Here is a 21,826-nt window from a genome sequence, read left to right on the forward strand (position 1 = left end):
GTTCTCCAGGCTTCTTGAGGAACTATTAAAGCTCTTCTTTGGATGTTGACTGCCTTTTGTTTTGTTGTCTGTCAAGATGATCCCACACTGCTTTAATAAGTTGAGGTTCAGGCTTTGGGAAGGCCAATCCATGACTGATGGTGATCCATTAAATGTTTTTTCTCTCCAGCTATGTCATTATTGTACTGTCAGTGTTTTGGGGTCCATTGTCATGTTGAAAAAGGCTCTGGCCAGTCAGGTGCTGTCCACATAGTATTGGGATTTGGATCATAATATGAAATTATTTTTCTGCATTCATAATTCCATTAATGTTGATAAAATCTCCAACACTGCTGGATGAAATGCTGTCCCCACTCATGACAAAGCCGTCACCGTGTTTTAAAGATGACTGTAGAGACTCACTGTTGTGTCTCTGTCCTAACTGTTGTTTATACATACTGTCAATGATTTGAGCCAATAATTTCACATTTGGATTAATTACTATTCTATTTGAAAGCCTGGAGAATTATTGCTTTTGACTAAAAATACAACAAAAAAAAGCCTGGCTCCTTGGAAGCAAAATGTAAAGAAATGAAGACTTTTGCACATTTATGCATCTCCAGCTTCCTAATAAACCCATGAAAGGATGACCTGTTTGAATTATACTTGAACAAATTCCTGATATCAGATGTTTCATCATCATGCACGTTTTCTGAGTATTAAAAAGAAAAAATATAAAACCCCATATTTTAACACGTATTTTAAATACAAATACGCGTCCAACCCCAGCATTTAAATTAATGCGGAAAGAAATCAGACATTTCAGGCCAGCTCGTGCGTCTGGACGGAGTTATGTATAAAGTGGAAACCTGAGACAATAATACCAGCAATACTCTAGAAAAAGAGCTTAAAAATAAAAGTTTGTTTTATCAAGAACTAACAGTTAGTCCAGTGTTGGGCCAGTGTAGATTAGTGTGGCTACAGTGTAAGCATCGGTGGATATTAATTACAATTGACTTTGTGCACCCAACCAGCTCCAAATCTGGCCCAGCTCCATATGATTACAAAGAGGCTTTTATTTTTGAAGCCTCAGTCCGGATACACAGAGCTCCATCGTGGCGATCTTGACTCCGGTGGACCAGGCTCCCGCCGGGCAGACAACGGAGAAGGGTCAGTTAGTACCAGCACGACCACCGAGCAGCACCGAGTTTCTGACCTGAAACCTCCATAATGCATGGGGGCAAGAGAGGGTTGGTGGCTCCGCAGAACACTTTCCTGGAGAATATAGTCCGGCGGTCCAGCGGTGAGTTTGACTCTGAAATGGAAACAGAAATAAGTGATGCTTTCGATTTTATTTCTCAGCCAGGGAACCACACAGGACTGGGATGCTGAAGTATACCGACGTGTGTTATTTTTGTGCCATTTGCTGGGAAGCAGAATCAGCAATCACTGATTTTTTTTTCTTTTAAGTAGCATTTTTTTTTTTTACCTGAAAGTTGACTGACACATTTCTTCTGATATAGAAAACAAAAAACAGTCACATTATCCGAATTATGTGGATAAATAATGAAAAATCTAAATTATAGTTTGCTCTTATGGGAGGCTTTTTAAATTAGCTCTAAATAAAATTAGGAAAACACTAATTATTTGTCTTACTTATCAAGTAAGAGTAAAGATTATTATTTATGTGATGAGTGCAATTTTACACCACCATATATTATGATTATCACAATATGAGGATTTTAAAGCATTTGTTTGAGGATTTGTGAGGTTGTTCCTTATTTATGCGCATTGTTGCAGAAGCTAAAGTTCATAAACGAATGAAATCTAGGCCATCTGCAGCTCCAGATTTGATGCATGGTGTTTGTTCAGTGGTATTAAGGAGTAAAGTTCTGCTAATGTGAGAACATATAGTCTCATTTTTACAAGAACTGGATTTGCAGCCAATCCTAAAGGTCGTAATGTTCTTTTCAGGGATGTATAATTTGATTTATGGCACTTTATCTCTTAGCTACAAATACCAGAGAGTAGAGCGCAGTTTTGCTGTATACCTTTTTTATGTTCCAGAAAGGAAATGCATGTCAGCAAAACAGCCAGTAACTGTACTACTGGCGTAAATATTTAAAGTACTATGTGCACAGCAGGCAATCAGACATTATTCTCATGAGACCCAGAGGCTTTTCTTACAAACGTAGATGGAGGGGTGCAACATTGATTCAGTGTCTGTAAACTTTACTCTTCACCTCAGTAATGTGGTGGTTATCTGAAATTCAGTCTCTATTGTCTGAATGTCTGACCACAAAAGCCCGCAGAATGAACAACATGTACAGTAAGTTCAAGTGTGCAATTTAATTTGGAAGAATTTCAGTCACCCTTTTGTCTGAAGACTGCAGACTGCTCTGAAACTGCAGTAAAGTGGAAGAAGTTTTCAGCTCTTCATCAATATTTGATTCGCATTATGAGTGGAACCTAAACAGCTTTTCTTTTCTCCGTCTCATCTGGTAGACAAATGTGGATGACTTTTGCATCTTGTTTCCATTATATGCAGTAGTAAATATAAACTTGCATTATGGTGATTTAATAATGTATGGCGATTTGATAAATAATAAAAGGTATATGTTTTATTACATATGTTTTCTTTATTTGTAATTTGGTGTTTAAAATTTCCTGTATTTTGTCTCAGAAACAAGCTTCCTGTTGGGAAATGCACAGGTCCTGGAGTGGCCAGTCGTTTACAGCAATGATGGATTCTGCAAGCTGTCTGGATACCACAGAGCAGATGTGATGCACAAGAGCAGCACATGCAAGTAAGATGCTCTTCAAGCACGCAGCACCTTTCTTTCTGGTGCTTGACTGGAAGCTTTAATCCACAATTTTAGTGTGTTTTTTTTTCTTGTTTTTTTTTTTTTATACATTGAATCTCCACTTTTTATTTATCAAAAGGGGAACTAATCTAAATACCTGGAAATAGTCAAACCTGAAGTATAAAAAAAACATATATATAAACCTTACATTATGGAAACTCATAATCTGTTATTCACATTTCACTATGTTTTCTTCCCTCTTTGTCTTATTTTGCAGTTTCATGTATGGTGATCTGACTGATAAAAATACGATAGACAAAATCAAACAAACATTTGACAGCTATGAGTCTAATTTCTATGAGGTGCTGCTGTATACAAAGAATAGTAAGTACTGTAAATTTGAATCGCAAGATTTTAACAAAAAACAAAAATAAAATGAATTAAGGAATAAATGTTAAAAAAGAAAAAGAAACGCACGATTAGAAGTGATATCTGGTCATTTACTTTTTGTTTTTTGATTGCTTCCCACAGAAACACCAATATGGCTTTACATGCAGATAGCCCCAATCAGAAATGAAAATGACAAGGTGGTGCTTTTCCTCTGCACCTTCAGAGACATCACCCTGTTCAAACAGCCAATTGACGATGAGTCCACAAGAGGTGAGAGACTTTATGTTACTGTACCAATAATTTCCACCTGATAGTATTCTGTATTTCATTGTATTTCTGGGATTTTCACATTGAAAGCTTTAGAGTTATCGCTAAAGGTCCAGCCATTACAATTAAAGACAAAGAGTGTTATAGATTTTGATTGCACATGAGTGGCTTTGACTTATAAGACATTAGTTTCCTGGTGTGTAACGTACAACTGTCCAGGTGTTGTGTGTCCGGGTCAGTGAACAGTGGTCTCTGTGAGTCTATGCAGTGCCATATCCCTGGGGATTAATTGTGCCACAGAGACTTTTTCCATACACCAAGCAGAATTAAATGACAGTGAGGGCACAAGGAGAAGGTAGCTGTATGAATAATCCTGTTTCACAGAGGTAAAAAAGGGTGTGGCAGGTTTCTGAAGATTGATTTTATATACTATTATATTATTATCCATCCATCCATCTTCATCCGCTTATCCGAGGTCGGGTCGCGGGGGTAGCAGCCTAAGCAAAGAGGTCCAGACCTCCCTCTCCCCAGCCACCTCCTCCAGCTTGTCCGGGGGAATACCAAGGCGTTCCCAGGCCAGCCGAGAGATATAATCTCTCCAGCGTGTCCTGGGTCTGCCCCGGGGCCTCCTCCCGGTGGGACATGCCTGGAACACCTCGCCCAGGAGGCGCCCAGGGGGCATCCTTGCCAGATGCCCGAACCACCTCAGCTGGCTCCTTTCGATGTGGAGCAGCAGCTGCTCTACTCTAAGCCCCTCCCGGATGGCCGAACTTCTCACCCTATCTCTAAGGGAGAGGCCAGCCACCCTTCGGAGGAAGCTCATTTCCGCCGCTTGTATCCGCGATCTCGTTCTTTCGGTCACTACCCACAGCTCGTGGCCATAGGTGAGGGTAGGGACGTAGATCGACCGGTAAATTGAGAGCTTCGCTTTTACACTCAGCTCCCTCTTCACCACGACTGACCGGTGCAGCGTCCGCATTACTGCAGCCGCAGCCCCAATCCGTCTGTCGATCTCCAGCTCCCTTCTCCCATCACTCGCGAACAAGACCCCGAGATACTTGAACTCCTCCACTTGGGGCAGGAACTCATCCCCGACCCGGAGTGGGCACTCCACCCTTTTCCGGCTGAGAACCATGGCCTCAGATTTGGAGGTGCTGATCCTCATTCCCGCTGCGTTACACTCGGCTGCGAACCGCTCCAGTGCGGAGCGGTTCGCACTGTTAATAGTTAAATATTTTTCAAGTCAGGATTTATTTATATCATGAATCTGCAGCGGTGCAATATGCATGGTGCATTTAAGGAGTGGACCCAAATGCAGTTGCTGGAGACTGACGTAATTAACCGTTTATTAGGATTGTTATAAAAAAAAAACTGAATTCAAAGTCCATTAATAAAGTCACCAAAAATCTGAAGAAAGGAGCCAGTAGAAATAATAATTAAAAAAAAAAAACTAACAGGGAGCATTCAAGGGAGATAACATAGAGACTTAGACAATGACTGAGGGGAAAGCAAAGGCAGGACTATTTATACACATCAGGGTAATCAGAGAAAGTGGAAACAAAAGGGTAACAAGGCACAGCCGAATCAATTCCAGACAACAAGACAAGAGGACAAAAGTTAAGCTAGTAACAAGACTTAGGAGACAGATAACTGCCAAACTAAAACAGGAAGTGAGAAGCTATAACTAAACAGGGACACATAGACACAAGAAAGTAGGAGGAACAAATAAAACAAATAGACCATAATATACAGAAACTGTAACAAAGAACTAAAAGACAAAAAATAAGAAACTAAGGAAGTACGTGAAAATTCAAAACATAAAGAGAATGTGAAAGAGACAGATCATAACAAATGCAAAAATGCAGGAAAAAAATGTAAACAAACAAACAAACAAACAAAAACAAAAACAAATTTTTGTAGTAAGATAATCCCCAACATCTCTGAGACGTAATTGATCAGACATGATGTCACAGCACTGAATGGTGCACTCGGTCAATACCAACATAATGGTGATACTAATCAACAGGTATGAGAGCCTAAACCTGTTTATTTCCATTCACTGGCTAACAAAACACTGTGGGAAAAATTACAAAAAGAAAATGAGACTGCCCCTCATGCAACTGACTTCAAATATGGCGCCACACTTGTTTGTGTATGTAACAGGATACCTTCAAAGTTTGACTCTTTGTCAAAACAGATGAAAAAGAGACAAGCACATAGAGATTCTTTGATTTAGTCGATGCAAGTACACGGGACTTGTTTATTATAAATCTTGTAGAAATAATGTCAATTGAAATTGGGATCACTTTTATTTTTCCTTCAGTTTCTGTCACTTGTCTTTTCCTTCTGTGCTTCCTCTGGGAGTGGACCAGGTTTTCTTTTGCTGGGTAAAGTTTCCAAGTGTTGAAGTGTTGTGAACATTCCTAATTTCATATAGCAGGAAACAAATGCTCTCTCCTCTTCCTGTTTTGGCTGAGCAGTCGTGCTTGTGGCAGGTAGCAGACAGCAGTGCACAGTTAAAGCAAGGCTAGTAGGCAACCAGTCTAAACGCAGATGGTGTTTTTATCCAACTGCACAAATTCAGTTCAAGTCAAAAGATATCTATTGCCCATTTAACAAAGAAAATCAACGTCACCTAATACTCCCATAAACTCCAGTAAAATGTAAACATCTTAACATTAAATGCTCTTAAATGTTTCTTAATTCTTAAATAATGCCGGATGCCGTGCTGTTTTCCTGTGCATTCTGTGTTGCTGTCTGTGGATAGGGTGGACAAAGTTTGCCAGGCTCACACGAGCACTGGCCAACAATCGAAACTTGGTGCAGCAGTTAACACCACTCAATAAGTCGGAGGTCAGCCACAAGCCCTCCAGACTGGCTGAGGTGAGCAAGACCCAGAATTTTCTTTCTAGAATCTGTATCTTTTAAATATGGCTTAGAGGTTCTTGTATCATGACGGCAAATGTTTCCTCTCAATGAAAGGCTCTCCAGCTGGGATCAGACATTCTCCCTCAGTACAAGCAGGAGGCCCCTAAGACCCCTCCACACATCATCCTCCACTACTGCACTTTCAAGACCACTTGGGACTGGATCATCCTCATCCTCACCTTCTACACTGCCATCATGGTACCCTATAATGTTTCCTTCAGGACCAAGCAGAACAACTTGGCCTGGCTGGTTGTGGACAGTGTTGTCGATGTCATCTTTTTGGTTGACATCGTGCTCAACTTCCACACCACCTTTGTGGGTCCAGCTGGAGAGGTGATTTCAGATGCCAAGCTCATAAGAATGAATTACCTAAAGACGTGGTTTGTCATCGACCTGCTGTCCTGCCTGCCCTATGATATCATCAATACCTTTGAAAACGGTGATGATGTGAGTAAACTTTAATAAAGATAATTCTTTTAATGCGGGATTAATTGCTCAGACAATGGTATGTCTTTCCACGTATACATTAAAACGTTTCTGCTTTACTGTTCTTTTTTTAATGTAGGATATCCTCACACATGCCTCTTCCACGGGTCATCTTCGTGAGTCACATTTCCACAGAAATAGCACACGGACTGAAGACTCCGTTCTCCCAGTAAGTAAATTTCTGTATTTCTTTAAATATGCTGTGATAAATATGGTTTGTACCATGCCTCTTGCTCTATGACAGTTTGGATAGGCTCCAGCCCCCCCGCCCCGCGACCTTGAATTGGATAAGCGGAAGAAATTGGATGGATGAATGGATGGAAATCAGGTCATATTATCGATCCCTTATGGTGACAAAACCACACTGAATAATCACATTGCAGAGTCTTTGAGCTCTTTGTTTTGAGTTTTTCACCCAGAACATTAGTATTGTCAACAATGATATCTACAAAATCCAGTGTTTACCGTGACCTAACGGCAAGAAGGTCCTGGGTTTGAATCCAGGAGGAGGCTGGGGCTTCCTCCCACTATCCAAAGACATGAATGGGTTAGGTTTATTGATGATTCTAAAATGGTCTTAGGTGTAAAAGCGAGTGACCAACCACACACAACCAGTAAGGGAATACTAATTTTTCCCTTCACCAACAGTGATTCCCATATGATTTTTGACCAGTATCTAGTGTTACTGTGGCCTTCTTCACTTGATTCTACATCATCACCATGACTGTCACATGTTTAAAATCGTGGGCAAGTTAATGTCACGTGGTTATTGGTCACCTGACTGCAAAACCTCCATATGGCCCTTGTTTTTTTTGTACCTACCCCTTATGATCACATTAAAGTTTTTAAAAAATAAGGTGGAGTCAGCTAAACTGGTAAACTCAAGGCTTCAAAACATCAGTCCACTAACCGGTAGGTGATATCATGATGAGTTCATTCATTCATCTTATATATATGATCTCTATTTACATTAGGAGAGAGCCAAAATAAGACTAATTCTAATTTAAATAACTGTATGTAATTGTAACTGTATTCAATTGTATGTAAATAATTTATTTTACAATATCAGTGTTGCAATAATATGTAAAAGCAGCCAAACACAATCATGACTCCCGAGAACAAAACCAAGCAGTAGCATGATTTTTCAATTTTAGCAATGAAAAATATTCACCCTTTAAGGAGATATGGTTGTTGTTTTTTCATATGTACAAATGTAACATCTCTTTGTACAACAAAATGTAACAACTCTAGTCGCACTCCGTTCTTTCAACTCAAAAATATTAAATTTCACTGGCATCCCACAGGGATCTGTCCTGGAGCCTCTTTTATTTATCATCTGTCTACTTCCTCTGGGCCATGTCTTCCATAGATTTAATATCAGTTTCCAATGTTACGCTGATGACATGCAGCTCTGCCTGTGCACCAAATGTTCCACCACTTTTCGTACCACTGCTCTCTGTGTTTGCCTCCAGGAAATCAAATCCTGGTACTCCTGTAAACTTTATCAAATCGAATAGTGATAAAACCAAGGTTCTCCTCACTGACACCAGTTCACCTTGTGTAAATGTAAATGTTTCCCTCCCTATTGACGACTCTTCTCAGGTCTTCTCTCTTCCTGGTGCTCGGATCATTACCAGAACTGCCTCCATTAGTCACAACATACAGGCCCATCAGCAGCTTCTTTGGCTAATATCATATCATAATGATATCAAGATTCTGCTCATCACCTTTGAGACCACAACATCGCTCTGCAGTACCACTCTTAACTTCTGCACATCAACACACCCATTTGCACTCTTCTTCCTTCCATCTCACTGTCCCTTCCCCTCAACTGAATACAATGTGAGCTTTCAGATGCTCTACTCCTAAACTCTGGAGTTCCCTCTCAAAGCGCACCTCTTTAAGTTGCCATACTCTCTCGGATTGTCTTCCACCAGTCACATGAATCCTCTGTTCTTAATGATTTTACACATTCTAAACTTGTTTTATTGACTTGACAGATATTTTCTTCTCTTAAGGTGAAATCATTTTAATCATGAAAACCAGTTTAAATTTATAACATAAGATAATAATGCAGCTTTCATCTGATGTACAATGTACAATGTATTGTATGTTTTAATCTGGATATCTGGTTCACATTTTCACTTTCTTTCTCTGTAGGGTCTCAGCAGCCTCTTCAGTTCCCTTAAAGTCATCCGCCTGCTCCGTCTGGGCCGCGTAGCCCGAAAACTGGACCACTACCTGGAGTATGGAGCTGCGGTCCTGGTCCTGCTGGTGTGTGTCTTCGGCCTGGTGGCTCACTGGCTTGCCTGCATTTGGTACAGCATTGGTGACCACGAGGTCATTGATGAGACCACCAACACCATTAAGACAGACAGCTGGCTCTACCAGTTGGGACTGAGTATTGGAACTCCTTACCGCTACAACACTAGCGGTAATGGCCGGTGGGAAGGAGGTCCTACCAAAGACACGCTGTACATTTCTTCTCTCTACTTCACCATGACTAGCCTGACCACAATTGGATTTGGTAACATTGCTCCAACAACAGATGGCGAGAAGATTTTCTCCGTGGCTATGATGATGGTGGGCTGTGAGTACCCAGTCACCACACACTGTATTTCCAACATGCATCACATTTAACAGTTTCTCCAAAGGTTTCACAAAACCTTTGAAAATGGCACAGGAAACATTTAACTAGCAGCCACAATGTGAGTAATACAGCCATATAATGGAACGATCCATGAGTTTTAAACTGTACTTGGAGCTGGGAAAGGATGTTTTAACCATATTCAGTAGCATCATTTGTGGGTGTTTACCAGAACAACAGCTCTGTAACAACAAAAACAGCCCTGTCTCCCCATCACTCCACACTAAACAAAGCATACATACTTTGATGTCATTCGTGCATTCATCCATTCATAATATGGTAGTTGAACCTTGCAGGAGATGAAACAGTCTGGTTACACTTCCTTGCACGCTAGTCAAGATAACGTGCTCTCCAGTCCTGCTGGCTATTTACCAGCTGCCAGTAAAGCAACATATGGTACGCGTGTTCTAAAACATGAGGAGGATCTGTGCAGGATATTAAGTCCCAGCACGCTGTGATCAATACATGGCTGCTTTTACCCATAGTTAACATAGTGTATGGCATTACTGATGTATTTAGAGATGACTTTGCTTAGACACTAATATATTTATGTAACCACTATTGAAAAATGTCATGGCAGAGTTGACTTTGCTGTCTCTTTTAACATTTTCAACAAAGTGAAAGTGAAACATTGCAAATCAGTTGAATTTCTAGTTTTCACAAAATATTTTTGAACCATTTACCTTTATTTATTGCAACTTCCTCCTAACCTTTTAATGTGCATATCCTCAGTGGACATTATTAAGGAATACTTTGCTAGGACTGAACTGGGCCCCTGTTTTCCTTCAGAACTGCTTTAATTTTTCAAGGAATAGATTCAACAAAGCGCTGGAAACATTCCTCTGAGATTTTGGACCATACTGACGTGATAGCATCACACAGTTGCTGCAGATTTGACACCTGAACATCCCATTACACCATATACTGTAACAAAGGTGCTCTAGTGGATTGAGATATGGTGGCTATGAGTACAGTGAACTCATTGTCATGTTCAAGAAATCAGTTTGAGATGATTTGTGACAGGATGTGTTATCCTACTGGAAGCAGCCATCAGAAGACAGGTGCACTGTGTTCCTAAAGGGATGGACATGGTCAGCAACAATACTCATGTAGACTGAGCGGCTCAAAGTGTGCCCTGAAAATTTTCCTTTTCACCCAGAGAACTGTCGCTCATTGGATTTCTTCTCTTTTTCAGACCATTCTCTGTAAACTCTAGAGATGTTTGAAGGAGAAAATCCCACTATATCAGCAGTTTCTGGAAAACTCAGACCAGCTCGTCTGGCACCAATAACCACACCACATTCCCTTAACTCGCCTCTCTTCCCCATCATGATGCTCAGTTTGAACTTCAGCACATCAAATTGACCATGACTACGTGCCTAAATGCACTGAGCTGGTGTCATGTGATTGGCTGGTGTGTGTATTAGCGTCACAGAAACATCAACTAGACATCCATTTAAAACATTAAAAACCATTTTCAGTAGAAAATCTCTTCCTAAAGGTCTGGAAGCATGCTCTAAATCAGGGATGTAAATAGGTTGTCTATCTGTACCTGCCACCCTAATTGACCAAACGGACAGTTAATTATTATTTAAAATCACATTTCGATAATGACAGAATTCAATATTCAGAAAGTGAAGTAAGTATTTATTCCTTATAGAGCTAAATGATCCACAGACAACATTTTCCTCTTTTCATTCTGGTCATGGTTTCACGTTTAGCTGCAGCCTCGGTGCTTGAACCACTCTGAGTTTCGGCTTTGTCAATAATCAAAAGTGACATGTTCAGCGCCCATCACAGCCTGCTCTGTGAATGTCTGTCTGAGGGCCGGTCATCACATCAGAAAAGTATTGCATGTTAATTCAGTCAGTCGTTTTTTCAATGCAGGGAATAAATGTCATTGCATTCTTCTGTATTTCTCATGGTCAGTAGAAACTTCATGAAGAAAGTCAAAGTTAAAGACTTCATTTATTCCCAAATTACCCTTAAATTTTCAGCAAATACAGATATTTTTTCTTTACATTCCCTGTGTTGCGTGACTTTCAGTATTTAATGGGACACGACTGTCAAATTGATGAGGATGAAGCTTATAACATGAACTTAGAAATGATGCATTATGTTATATAAGTCTACGTATAAGTCACGCCATATTCCTTAGCTAACTTCAAAACTATCTAGAACTTAGTACTGTAAGCTTCGTACAGTCGAAAGTAAACACCCATTATTCTGATGGCGCCTGGATCACGATGATCATTCAGTCACACTGCAGTGTCGGCGTCAATTATGGCGCATAAATCTCCTGCTATAGATACGGTAATTATTTGAGTGGAAAAGTAATCGAAGAGAGGGCCAGTTTGCCTGCAGGCTCGGGTGTAGTAAGTGGACAATGAGCCATCACGTTAGATATGTATCCTAACCTCTGTGATCCTGCTGTGGTGACCGGAGATGAAGCTTTCCCGTTGAGTGGATAAAACCTCACAGTAAGAGATGCTGAGTGACTCTTTGAGGTCACTGCAGCACGGCACTCCTACCCAGGAACTGTGGATTAGAAATTATATCATAAAGAGTTAGCCCATCCCTCGTTGTGTATATCAGGCTATGCATGCATGTATTTAAGAAAACTGCACTGTCAGCAGTGCTGTTTTGTGTACATTTACTTTTCAGTAAATTACAAAACAAAACAAACAAAATTATTAAAAACAAATAAATAAAATTCACTAAAGAGTTTATCCAAAATGTAAAATGCAAAAAGTACTATATTATTGTAGAACCAAGATATAATGATTATATGCTTGTAGTGCTTATACAGCATCACGTCAGATGGACATCCACACTGTTTTTAAGGTTTTCGTTTTTCTATCACTGTAAAATCTTTGAAATCTTAAAATTACTTTCATTTGTGCACCAGCGATTATGTAATTACAGCATCATTGATCAAGTGTTAGTCATGTATAAATCAGGGGATTGTGATAAAGAGAGGCAAGCAAAGGTTTGAGCAATCATAATCAAATGGCATAATTTGGTGATTATCAAAAGAAAAAGAAAAAAGAAGAGTCTTTGATGGTGCTGTACTCTTACTCCAGCCTTCATACAACTGCAAATGAGCGCTAACAAGATTTCCCTCAGAGTGGCCTGGAGGAGCAACTGTTCTGCATCAACAGGGTCTACAGGTTAACTCCTCATCAGGTGGGAAAATGACCTTTGACCTTATGACAAGTCACAAAAGTCCCCGAAGGTCTAGAAAGGCAAGTAGATGAGCTGGTTTGTTCCTAGAATGTCATTTGGAGGGAAAAAGTCTTCACGTGGTTGTGTGGAAGCCGGTAGCGTGGAAAACACTTAAAGGACAGTTAAATATCAGCATGCTCCGGTTTTTTCCCGTCATAAACCAGTAACCTCACCTGGAATTTTGCTCTATAACAGCTGGGACTCTAACCCTTAATTGGACAAGCGGAAAAAATTAAGGGAATAAAGTTTTGGATTCGATCTCAATTAATTATTTAATCTTTAATCCAAATATAAATTTTTTTCATGTTAAATACTCCATTAATCACGCATATATTCCACTGAAACGTTTTGTCATAGGCAGTTTCCTCAACAATATTTAACTCTAAATTTGAGGTATGAAAGTTGGATACTGTGATCCCATAAATATGATTATTTGTTATCTAAAAGCATTTATCTCTTACAGGAGAGATTAGTTCTCTTGGCTAGCTTGAGAATGACTTGTCCCCCCAGATGAGCTGGAAGAGATGGTCATGTCTCGGATAAGCGTAAGAAGGCGGATGAATGAAAACGTTAGATTCGAATAAATAAGATGAACTCTTGCTCTTCTGTCTTTTCTTTTAGCGCTGCTATATGCCACAATCTTTGGAAACGTCACCACCATCTTCCAGCAGATGTACACCAACACAAATCGCTACCACGAGATGCTCAACAATGTGCGTGACTTCCTTAAACTTTACCAGGTTCCCAAAGGTCTGAGCGAGAGGGTCATGGACTTCATCGTCTCCACCTGGGCCATGTCGAAGGGCATTGACACAGACAAGGTACAAATCTGTGCAAAAGTTTCAGGGGGTGCTTTCAAAAACTGATGTGCCATTACTTGTCAGATTTATCTTTTGGATTTCATGTTTTCATTTATTGGCTTTCCCAACAACCCAATTAAAGTTTATGCCCTTGGTTAAATCTTGCCTGCCTCCCATATCTGCCTTTTAGGTCCTGAACTTCTACAGTCCATGCAGTCAGTAACAACATTACCATTGTTGTTCTCATGAAGTAAATCCGATCACATGGTCCAACATCTGGAGTTTAAAGATTATTTAAAGAAGCAGCTTTCATGTCTCTGCAGTTCTATTTTTAAAACGTTTAGTAATACATCTGCTAAATGAGCAGCGGAAATGTGCTACATATTTAATGTCCTCCAGTGATGATGCATTAAGTGTTTGCTGCACAAATCTCACCATGTCTTTCAGGTTCTCTCCATCTGTCCTAAAGACATGCGTGCAGACATCTGCGTCCACCTCAACAAACAGGTGTTCAATGACCATCCAGCTTTTCGCCTGGCAAGTGACGGCTGTTTGCGCTCTCTCGCCGTGGAGTTTCAGACTACACACTGCGCACCTGGAGACCTCATCTTCCACATCGGGGAGAGCGTTGATACGCTCTGTTTTGTAGTCTCGGGTTCACTCGAAGTCATCCAAGATGACGAGGTCATCGCAATACTAGGTAATCCAGGGCAATATTGTGAAATAGACCAAGCAAAGTTGTACCTGCTGCTCTCAGTTGAAGTTAGAGCAAAGTTTTCTGAAGTCCTTTTTATGCTTTACAACCTATATGTGTTCGACTTCATCCCATTTTATTTATATTTATCTGAGCCAACAGATGTTTATATGATATCTGGCCCTGTTCAGGTAAAGGTGACGTGTTTGGAGATGCATTCTGGAAAGAGACCACGCTGGCTCGAGCCTGTGCGAATGTGCGCGCTCTGACGTACTGCGACCTGCACGTCATCCGGAGAGAGGCTCTGATGCGGGTGCTGGAGTTTTACACCGCGTTCGCCAATTCTTTCTCCCGCAACCTCATCCTCACCTGTAATTTGCGAAAACGGGTAAAACTTTCACTGTCCTGTCTTTTAGTAAAGGATGTTAGTGTCATCTTAAAGCAAGGGATTACTGATTGCATTTTGTTGTCATAGGCAAAAGAGATAACAGGGTGCACAGCTCCCACCCAGCTGGACTTCAACATTGTACATTACACTACTAAAATTACCAAGGTGCAATGGACTGCAAGTGAATCAGTCTTTACAATCTACAACAAATGCAATACAACCAAACCTGCTTCTTTACAACATAAACTCTCCATCTACAAACTCCTACATCCAAGAGCTGAGCAACCAAACCCAGTGCACAGGAACATCTATAACCACAACTTTTCACCAACTGACAGTATGAATAAAAAACACTTTTTCTTATTTTGTTTGTATTGCAAAGCATTTTGCAATGTCTTGCCATGCATATGCTAAACACACATATCTATATGTGTGTTTAGTACTTAAATGATCATTAAATTTAAAATAAAAGGAGAAATAAAGAAAGAAAAGGTGTTTGTGCCAGCAGTAAATCATAGACAAAAATTAGAATCAAATCCCTTCTTTGCAGATGAGACTTCATTCATACAACATGTGCTGTGGCCTTGAGCTAGGCAGCATGGAATACCTGAGTGCGATGCAGAGTTGTATACAGTTTTCCATAAAGTGTGTAATGGTAAATGGATTGTGTATATATATATATATATATATATATATATATATATATATATATATATATAGCACATTGTCTTTGTATCGACCGCTCAGAAAGCCTTTTTATCAAATTACAAACTGAGAGTGAACAGCTCAAATGTGAAGAGGATAAATGTAAATAAATCAGCACATGCACACTGTCTCCATCCAGATTTCCCCAATCTGTGAAAAGGACAGTGACAAAAAATTAGTTCAAAGCTGAACAATTAGCCGGTCCAAACTAAGGCTCTAATATTTCATAGAGTTTCTCCTGGCTACGCATATTGATCCCACTACAGCACGGAGCTGCTTTGCTTTCCAGCCACAAGAGTAGGTTTCTTATACATTCTGCTGTAATACTATCTTTTAAGTTCTTAATGGATGTTCATATCGCGTCAAGTCATCCCAGTCTTTGTTCAGGACTGAGATGTATGAAATACTTTTGAGGATGTAGGTTTAAAAAATTTGAAGGAATTAAACAGACTCATAACAGCTCGAACTCTGGCTGTAACAAAGCAGATCGGCCTTTTAAGAATGTTTGAGCAATTGTTGGAAGTGCTGTGTAGTAAATATTAATTGGCACAGTTTCGTGGCAGGTATTTGGACTTTGCAAAAGTCTCAAGCCCTCTTCATTTCTTTATGTTTTGTTAGGAAAATGGGAAATAGGTGCAGTGGTTTATTGAAACCTGTGCAAACATACATGGACAGTATACAGTATATGAGGCAAAAACAGTGTGTACAATTCCTAATGAGCTTTAAAAACAGTATTTGGTATGACCACCTTTATTCTTCAACACGGCCTCTCTCAGACAAGCTTTCTTGTTATTTCTTAAGTAGTCTTCAGTCTCCAGGCTTCTTGAAGGAAATTCAAAGCTCTTCTTTGGATTTTGGCTGCCTTTTGTTCAGTTTTCTGTTAAAATGATCCCACACTGCTTCAATAATGTTGAAGTGTGGGCCTCTGGGGAGGCCAATCCATGCTGATAGTGTTTGATGGTGTGTTTTGTCTATCCAGGTATATTTTTACTGCATTGGCAGTGTGTTTGGAACCATTGCCACTGACTTTCAGCACAGTCCTTGTGTAATTTGGCATACCTCAGCCTCAGTTTTACTTCCTTGAGAATGGCTCCTTGACAAACACACTTCCATTGAGGCCACTTCTGAGGAGGCTTCAGTCAACATTGAAGGGCCAGATGCATCTTTCAGGTCCTGTGTCAGGTCTTAACATGAATGATTCATAGGACATGTTGAAGTGGCTTACATCCTGTGTACAAGTACTGGACTGAAAATTAGGGGTGCAACGATATTCGTATCGATATTGAACCGTTCGATACAGTGCTTTCGGTTCGGTACGCATATGTATCGAACAATACAACATTTGTAATTTATTTTATCAACTTTCCTTCTGAGGATGCTGTCTGTGTGGAGCGCTCAGTGAATCTGCGTTCGACTACTCCGCCTAGGCTGCACTGTCGAGCACAGATCCACTGAGCGCTCCACACAGACAGCATAGACAGAAGGAAGAGCGCAGGGCACCTCCCCCACCCTCCCCCACCCTCATTCAGATCTGGCGTTTGGAATTATTTTGGTTTTCATGTGAGGTATGACCCTGAAGGTAAGCGAGTCATGGACTAAAGTAAAACAGTATGTTGGATGTGCCATGCAATGCTCAATTACATGGGTGTGAACTAGTGTGTTAGCGCAGTTAGCTCGTTAACGTGTTGGCCGTCCAGCCCCACGCACGGGGCGATCGGCGGTAGCTCGTTAACGGAGATTTGCAGTGTTGTGGCGTTAAGGTCATTTCAACGAGATTAACCTGAAAGCACTAGTGGGAACACAACGAATATGACTGCACATTTACGCTGACATCATCCTAGTGCAAAAACAAAAACAACAAGCATGCTACTAACTTTAGCCGAGTCATTTAGACAGCTGTTAGCACGTGATTCTCCTTATGCTGCTGAGAATATAGCCCAGAAGAAGCGGATAGTATAGCTTTTATTTTGGAAAGAGACATTTCTCTGTAATAAACTCTCTTTTCCAAAGATGAGTGATTCCTCAATCAGATACAGGGCTTGCAATATCGCTAGCCCAACGTCCTGGGGCTAGCGATTTTTTTCAGTCGGGCTACCAAAATCTATCTCTGCCCTGCCCGTCGGGCTATTGTAGGGAAAATATATGTCAATGCTTTTGCATTCTTTCAGAAATGTAGCTGGGTAATTATGTCATTGGCATCGGTGAGCCACTGTCAATATGTGACATATTGAAATCGCTTTTGAATTTGCGCTTGTTTTTTTGCTTTCACTTTGCAATTGTGCGAACTGTGTATAGAGAGCGACAGCACTGATCTGTGAGTGATGATAATTTGCGCACCAATTCCTCTGACATCGTCTTATTAATTGTTAGCTTACTATGCAAACATGACAAGTGAAATCTCCCGCAGCTTAAACATGTGAGAGGTTGATCGCGCAGAGAATCGCTGAGCTTATGTGAGTGTGTGTGTAAAAGCAGCAGGATATATATTTTAGTTCTGCTGAGCCAAATAAGACAGGTCAGGGTGAAGAAGTGACAGCCAAAGAAAAGCTTACCACAAAACGGAGAAGTTATGACAAATCAGACTATAAGGCAAAAAGAAAGTGCAGCTTTATGGTTTCATGGACAAAAGAATTTCTGTGGCTACAATATGACGAGCTATATAACCAGGGGTGCACATAAGTGGTCCGCAGGTGCGCATTCGCTGTCAAAATAAAAAACACGCACAAGGGTTAGGGTTAAATTTAAAAACTGTACTTTTGAGTTAAAATGTATATTTATAAGTTTAATAAATGACAAATTAAAAAGGCATGAACATTTTTTTGTATCGAAAAAATATCGAACCGTGACACCAAAGTATCGAACCGAACCGAACCGTGAATTTTGTGTATCGTTGCACCCCTACTGAAAATGAGTAAACAAGCAGCCAAGCCTGGAGAGACACTGCTCAAGAGCACTTTGAAAAAATAATAATAGGGAAGTCTGACTTCTTTAAAGCAAAATATAAAGAAATAAACAGTGACTTAAGAGTTCTTTGCATGTTTAATAACATAACAGGTCCTAGACATTTTGTAGATTACTTATGGGCAGCCGAGCCCATTAGTAGCTGTCTTCTACATTGGTTTTCTAATCTATTTCTAATCATCTAAACTAGTCAGTTTCAGATTAATCCAAAAATGATATTAAAGAAGTTGATGCTAACTATTACACTATTAATATATCAGTTGAAATAGTGGGAGCTTTGTACACAGTGGGCTTTAACCTGGGATTCATGGGGGTAAGTGTTTCACAGATTAACTTCTCAGGTACACCAGCACTGAAAGTTTCTACCAGAGTGGTATCGGAAGGTAGTGAGACGCTTGGAGTTTATTGACATTTCTTTTCTTTGTCTTCAGAAGGAATCAGGAAAGACTCAGAGCCTAAATTGTCCTCCATTATTGACTTGTTGCTCCATTAACGGTTTCCCTTGTGCATTACTGATTTCAGCTCATAAATATTTCAGCATTCACAACAGCTGCAGGCAGCTGTCCTTGCTTTGAAGCTGCATTATACGGACATTGTACAACTTGCTTCGTCCAGGTCGAGCACTAGAGCATGCACACTGTAAGTTACAATTTACAGTGTGTCCTGTATCAGTGTCCTCATGCACGCACTCTCCCTCTTGCAGGTCATCTTCAGGAAGATTGCCGATGTGAGGAGGGAGCAGGCGCATCAGAGTGACGTGACTCTGTCGATTCCCGAAGACCACCCGGTTCGCAAGCTGTTCCAGAAGTTCAGACAGCACAGAGACGCTCAAACGGGAGAGTCCAACACTTACTTAGATCACAACTGCGTGCAGGTGGAGATGCAGCAGCACCCCCAGCACCACACTGACTCAAACTCTTACACTCAGCCCAGTCACTCAGCATCTCCTCAGCAGCGGCAGGAGAACACCTCAGCAGGAGGGGGGAACAGTTGCAACATGCCTGAAAAGTCAGAGCAAAGGCGCACAATGGAGGCGGTGGAGTCTGAATCAAAGCCTTGTCCAGAGAGCCGGTTTGGCCAGAGCAGTGGTGCAGGTGGAGAGGGTAACGCAGGGAGCGGCAGAGGTGTGAGAGGCTGGGCAAAGTTTAGAAACGCCACATCTGCTGAGCCAGCACGTCCTCCTGTCGAGCAGGAGAAGCAGACTCAGAAAGCAGACGAGTGGCCGAAAGGATCGCAGTCCTCAGAACAGATCGCAGCCCCCAAAACGAACCACAAATCAGGGGGAGGCGGAGAGAGGGGAAGCACAGAGGGCAGCAACAGCGCAGGTGAGGAAACAAGCGCCCTGCACAAAACCGACTCCTGCGACAGTGGTATCACAAAGAGCGATCCACGCATCGACCGAGCAGGAGATTCAAGAAGCTCCTTCGAGCGAAGCCCGATGGAAAGGAGCCCCATGGAGAGAAATCCATTCGAACACAACCTCGGGGTTTACGCCGAGGTCTCCCTCAGACACTCATTCGTGCAGCCGCTGTCTGAGCAAGCACTGCTTCAAGCGACGCTCCACGCGGCCAAGCTGGAGCTGAAAGCAGACATTCAGATACTGAGCGGGAGACTGTCGCTGCTCGAGGCTCAGGTGAGCGAGATCCTCAGGCTGCTGTCGGTAAAAAGACTCTCTCTGCCGCCAGCGTCCTCTCCAAAAGCAAGACGGAAAAGTCAAGACTCGGTCACCGCCTCCAGGCCGGCTTCACCCAAAACAGAGGACGAGGATCTTTAAATTTTCTCACTTAATAAAAAAAATAAAAGGATTAGATAAGCATCGTGCATGTCCTGCTGGACTACAAGTTTTAATACTTGATTGCATGCAGAAATGTTACCTTAGCACCACAAGGATCCAGGGATTTATCTTATACTGTAGCTTTTAACTTATGAGACACTTGTGTGTGAGAGGAAGTAGGGACAAATAATTAACAACAAGCACAAAAAGGAAATGATGCTTGATGAGGTGCTTGGCAAAACATGCAAGTTTGATGAAAATAAGATGGAGTAGTTCTTTACGTTTCTGGAAGTCAGTTTACAGTTTTGAGGTTTTTTATTTTCTTTGTTTTCTTGGTAGAAAACCTTGAAGTTCACATTTCTATTTTGTGGACAAGCTGAAGCTCAGTGAGCATTTCATCATGCACAGTGTATTATAAATACACAGCTTTATCTTATTTAGGAGGGAAATCCAGAGTTTTTGTTGCTCATCCTCAGTGGAGCGACTACCTTCCGAGTTAATTATCAGGTAATTAAATGTGCCTTACAATAGCAAAGCCTCACTGCGAGCTGTTTTGATGAAATCTAATGTTATATATACATATAAATCTATATGCATTGTCTTATTTAAAAACTCATTTCCTGTGCATGTAAAAATAAAGGACAGCAATGCAATAATGCCACTTTTACATTTTTGTTAAAGGTTTCTTTTCCTTCAGGATGTGAACATGTCACCAGGTTTTTGCAGCAGACTCATTGTGCATTTTTCTTCACGTAGCTTTGCATCTTGCTCAGGTATCTTTGTTCTCAGACTGAATTTGAACGATTTCTATTTATTAGCCATTTTGTAGGATAAATGGTACTGCATATCCTGTTTTAATCATTTAAATGATGGTTCACTATGCATATCTAAAGGGAAGGTGCACTAAACTCAGTTTGTTCATATTTTTTGGTGGTTTATGAAACCACTGGGGAAATTCTGTGTGAACTGTAAGGGTCCAAGCATGTGACTGTTAAGTATGTCTGTTCTATGTTACGTTCAGAGACGACCTTGCATGCATCCGAGGGAGCCTGTCAACTGTGAAATGAGTAATGAAAAGTAATGCCTGCTCACCATCTGTTGTTTAGTTTCTTCTCTTATGTAACACAAAAGTCTGCCTTTAAACTGGAAAGTGCAACACGCAAGCGGGTTTCATGTCACAATGTTTTGTTTAATCCAGGTGAGTCACAGGAGGATACCGATTACAGTGGATTTACACTTGACTTTCTTCAAATATGATTTTTATTTAGCAGTTGACAAACAAAGCAACACTTTTGCACTGACTTCTGAATCATCTTTAAACATCAGTGCTAATAAGGAGGAAGGATGGATGGATGGATGGATGGATGGATGGATGGATGGATAGATCACAAATACTTAATTGTAGGTGCCCACATGGAGATAACAAGTCAAGGAGACACAAATTATGCTGTAAGTACTGCGTAATTTCTTGATAATTTGGCATAAAAACAAACAGTATTTCTTACATTATAAGAACACTGGACTTTTCAAGGTGCAGGTCATGCTGTGGATTGACATAAACTTGCCTAACTTCCAGCTATTTTAGAGGAAAGGAGATGCTCTTATCCTACCTACCTAAAGTATTTGTAGCTAAATATAATTACAATGTAACTTCAAATAACATACGAAGAAACCGCATTTAATTACAGGGGAATTACACCTTTATAAACTGGTCGTATTATAAAGTATTACAACTGCTGTGCAGAACATAAATACACATGTAAGAATTTTCGCTTTTT

The 21,826-nt window shown here is 40.7% G+C and overlaps 1 protein-coding gene across 1 annotated transcript; it reads left to right on the forward strand.

The window, feature by feature from the left end:
* Nucleotides 1–1,104: 1,104 nt before the first annotated feature.
* Nucleotides 1,105–21,131, forward strand: LOC146557775 (voltage-gated delayed rectifier potassium channel KCNH5-like). Its single transcript, XM_085247348.1, has 12 exons — nt 1,105–1,282; nt 2,663–2,786; nt 3,061–3,167; nt 3,315–3,443; nt 6,208–6,323; nt 6,423–6,815; nt 6,934–7,023; nt 9,015–9,444; nt 13,348–13,547; nt 13,974–14,226; nt 14,412–14,608; nt 18,978–21,131. Exons 1-12 carry the CDS (start codon nt 1,210–1,212, stop codon nt 20,046–20,048), a joined length of 3,183 nt encoding a protein of 1,060 aa, XP_085103474.1. The 5' UTR covers nt 1,105–1,209; the 3' UTR covers nt 20,049–21,131.
* Nucleotides 21,132–21,826: the final 695 nt, after the last annotated feature.

Source organism: Mchenga conophoros, linkage group LG15 (assembly GCF_057382185.1).
Source record: "Mchenga conophoros isolate Kocher_MC1m ecotype Shallow Benthic linkage group LG15, M_conophoros_male_GT1.1, whole genome shotgun sequence".
Lineage (NCBI taxonomy): Eukaryota > Metazoa > Chordata > Actinopteri > Cichliformes > Cichlidae > Mchenga > Mchenga conophoros.

Bases quoted from the DNA above. Each gene is read 5' to 3' on its own strand.
- LOC146557775 (XM_085247348.1), top strand. From the start codon at position 1,210: ATGCATGGGGGCAAGAGAGGGTTGGTGGCTCCGCAGAACACTTTCCTG. The intron at 6,816-6,933 runs GTGAGTAAACTT...TTTTTAATGTAG, and splicing joins CCTTTGAAAACGGTGATGAT to GATATCCTCACACATGCCTC. The intron at 14,227-14,411 runs GTAATCCAGGGC...GGCCCTGTTCAG, and splicing joins CGAGGTCATCGCAATACTAG to GTAAAGGTGACGTGTTTGGA.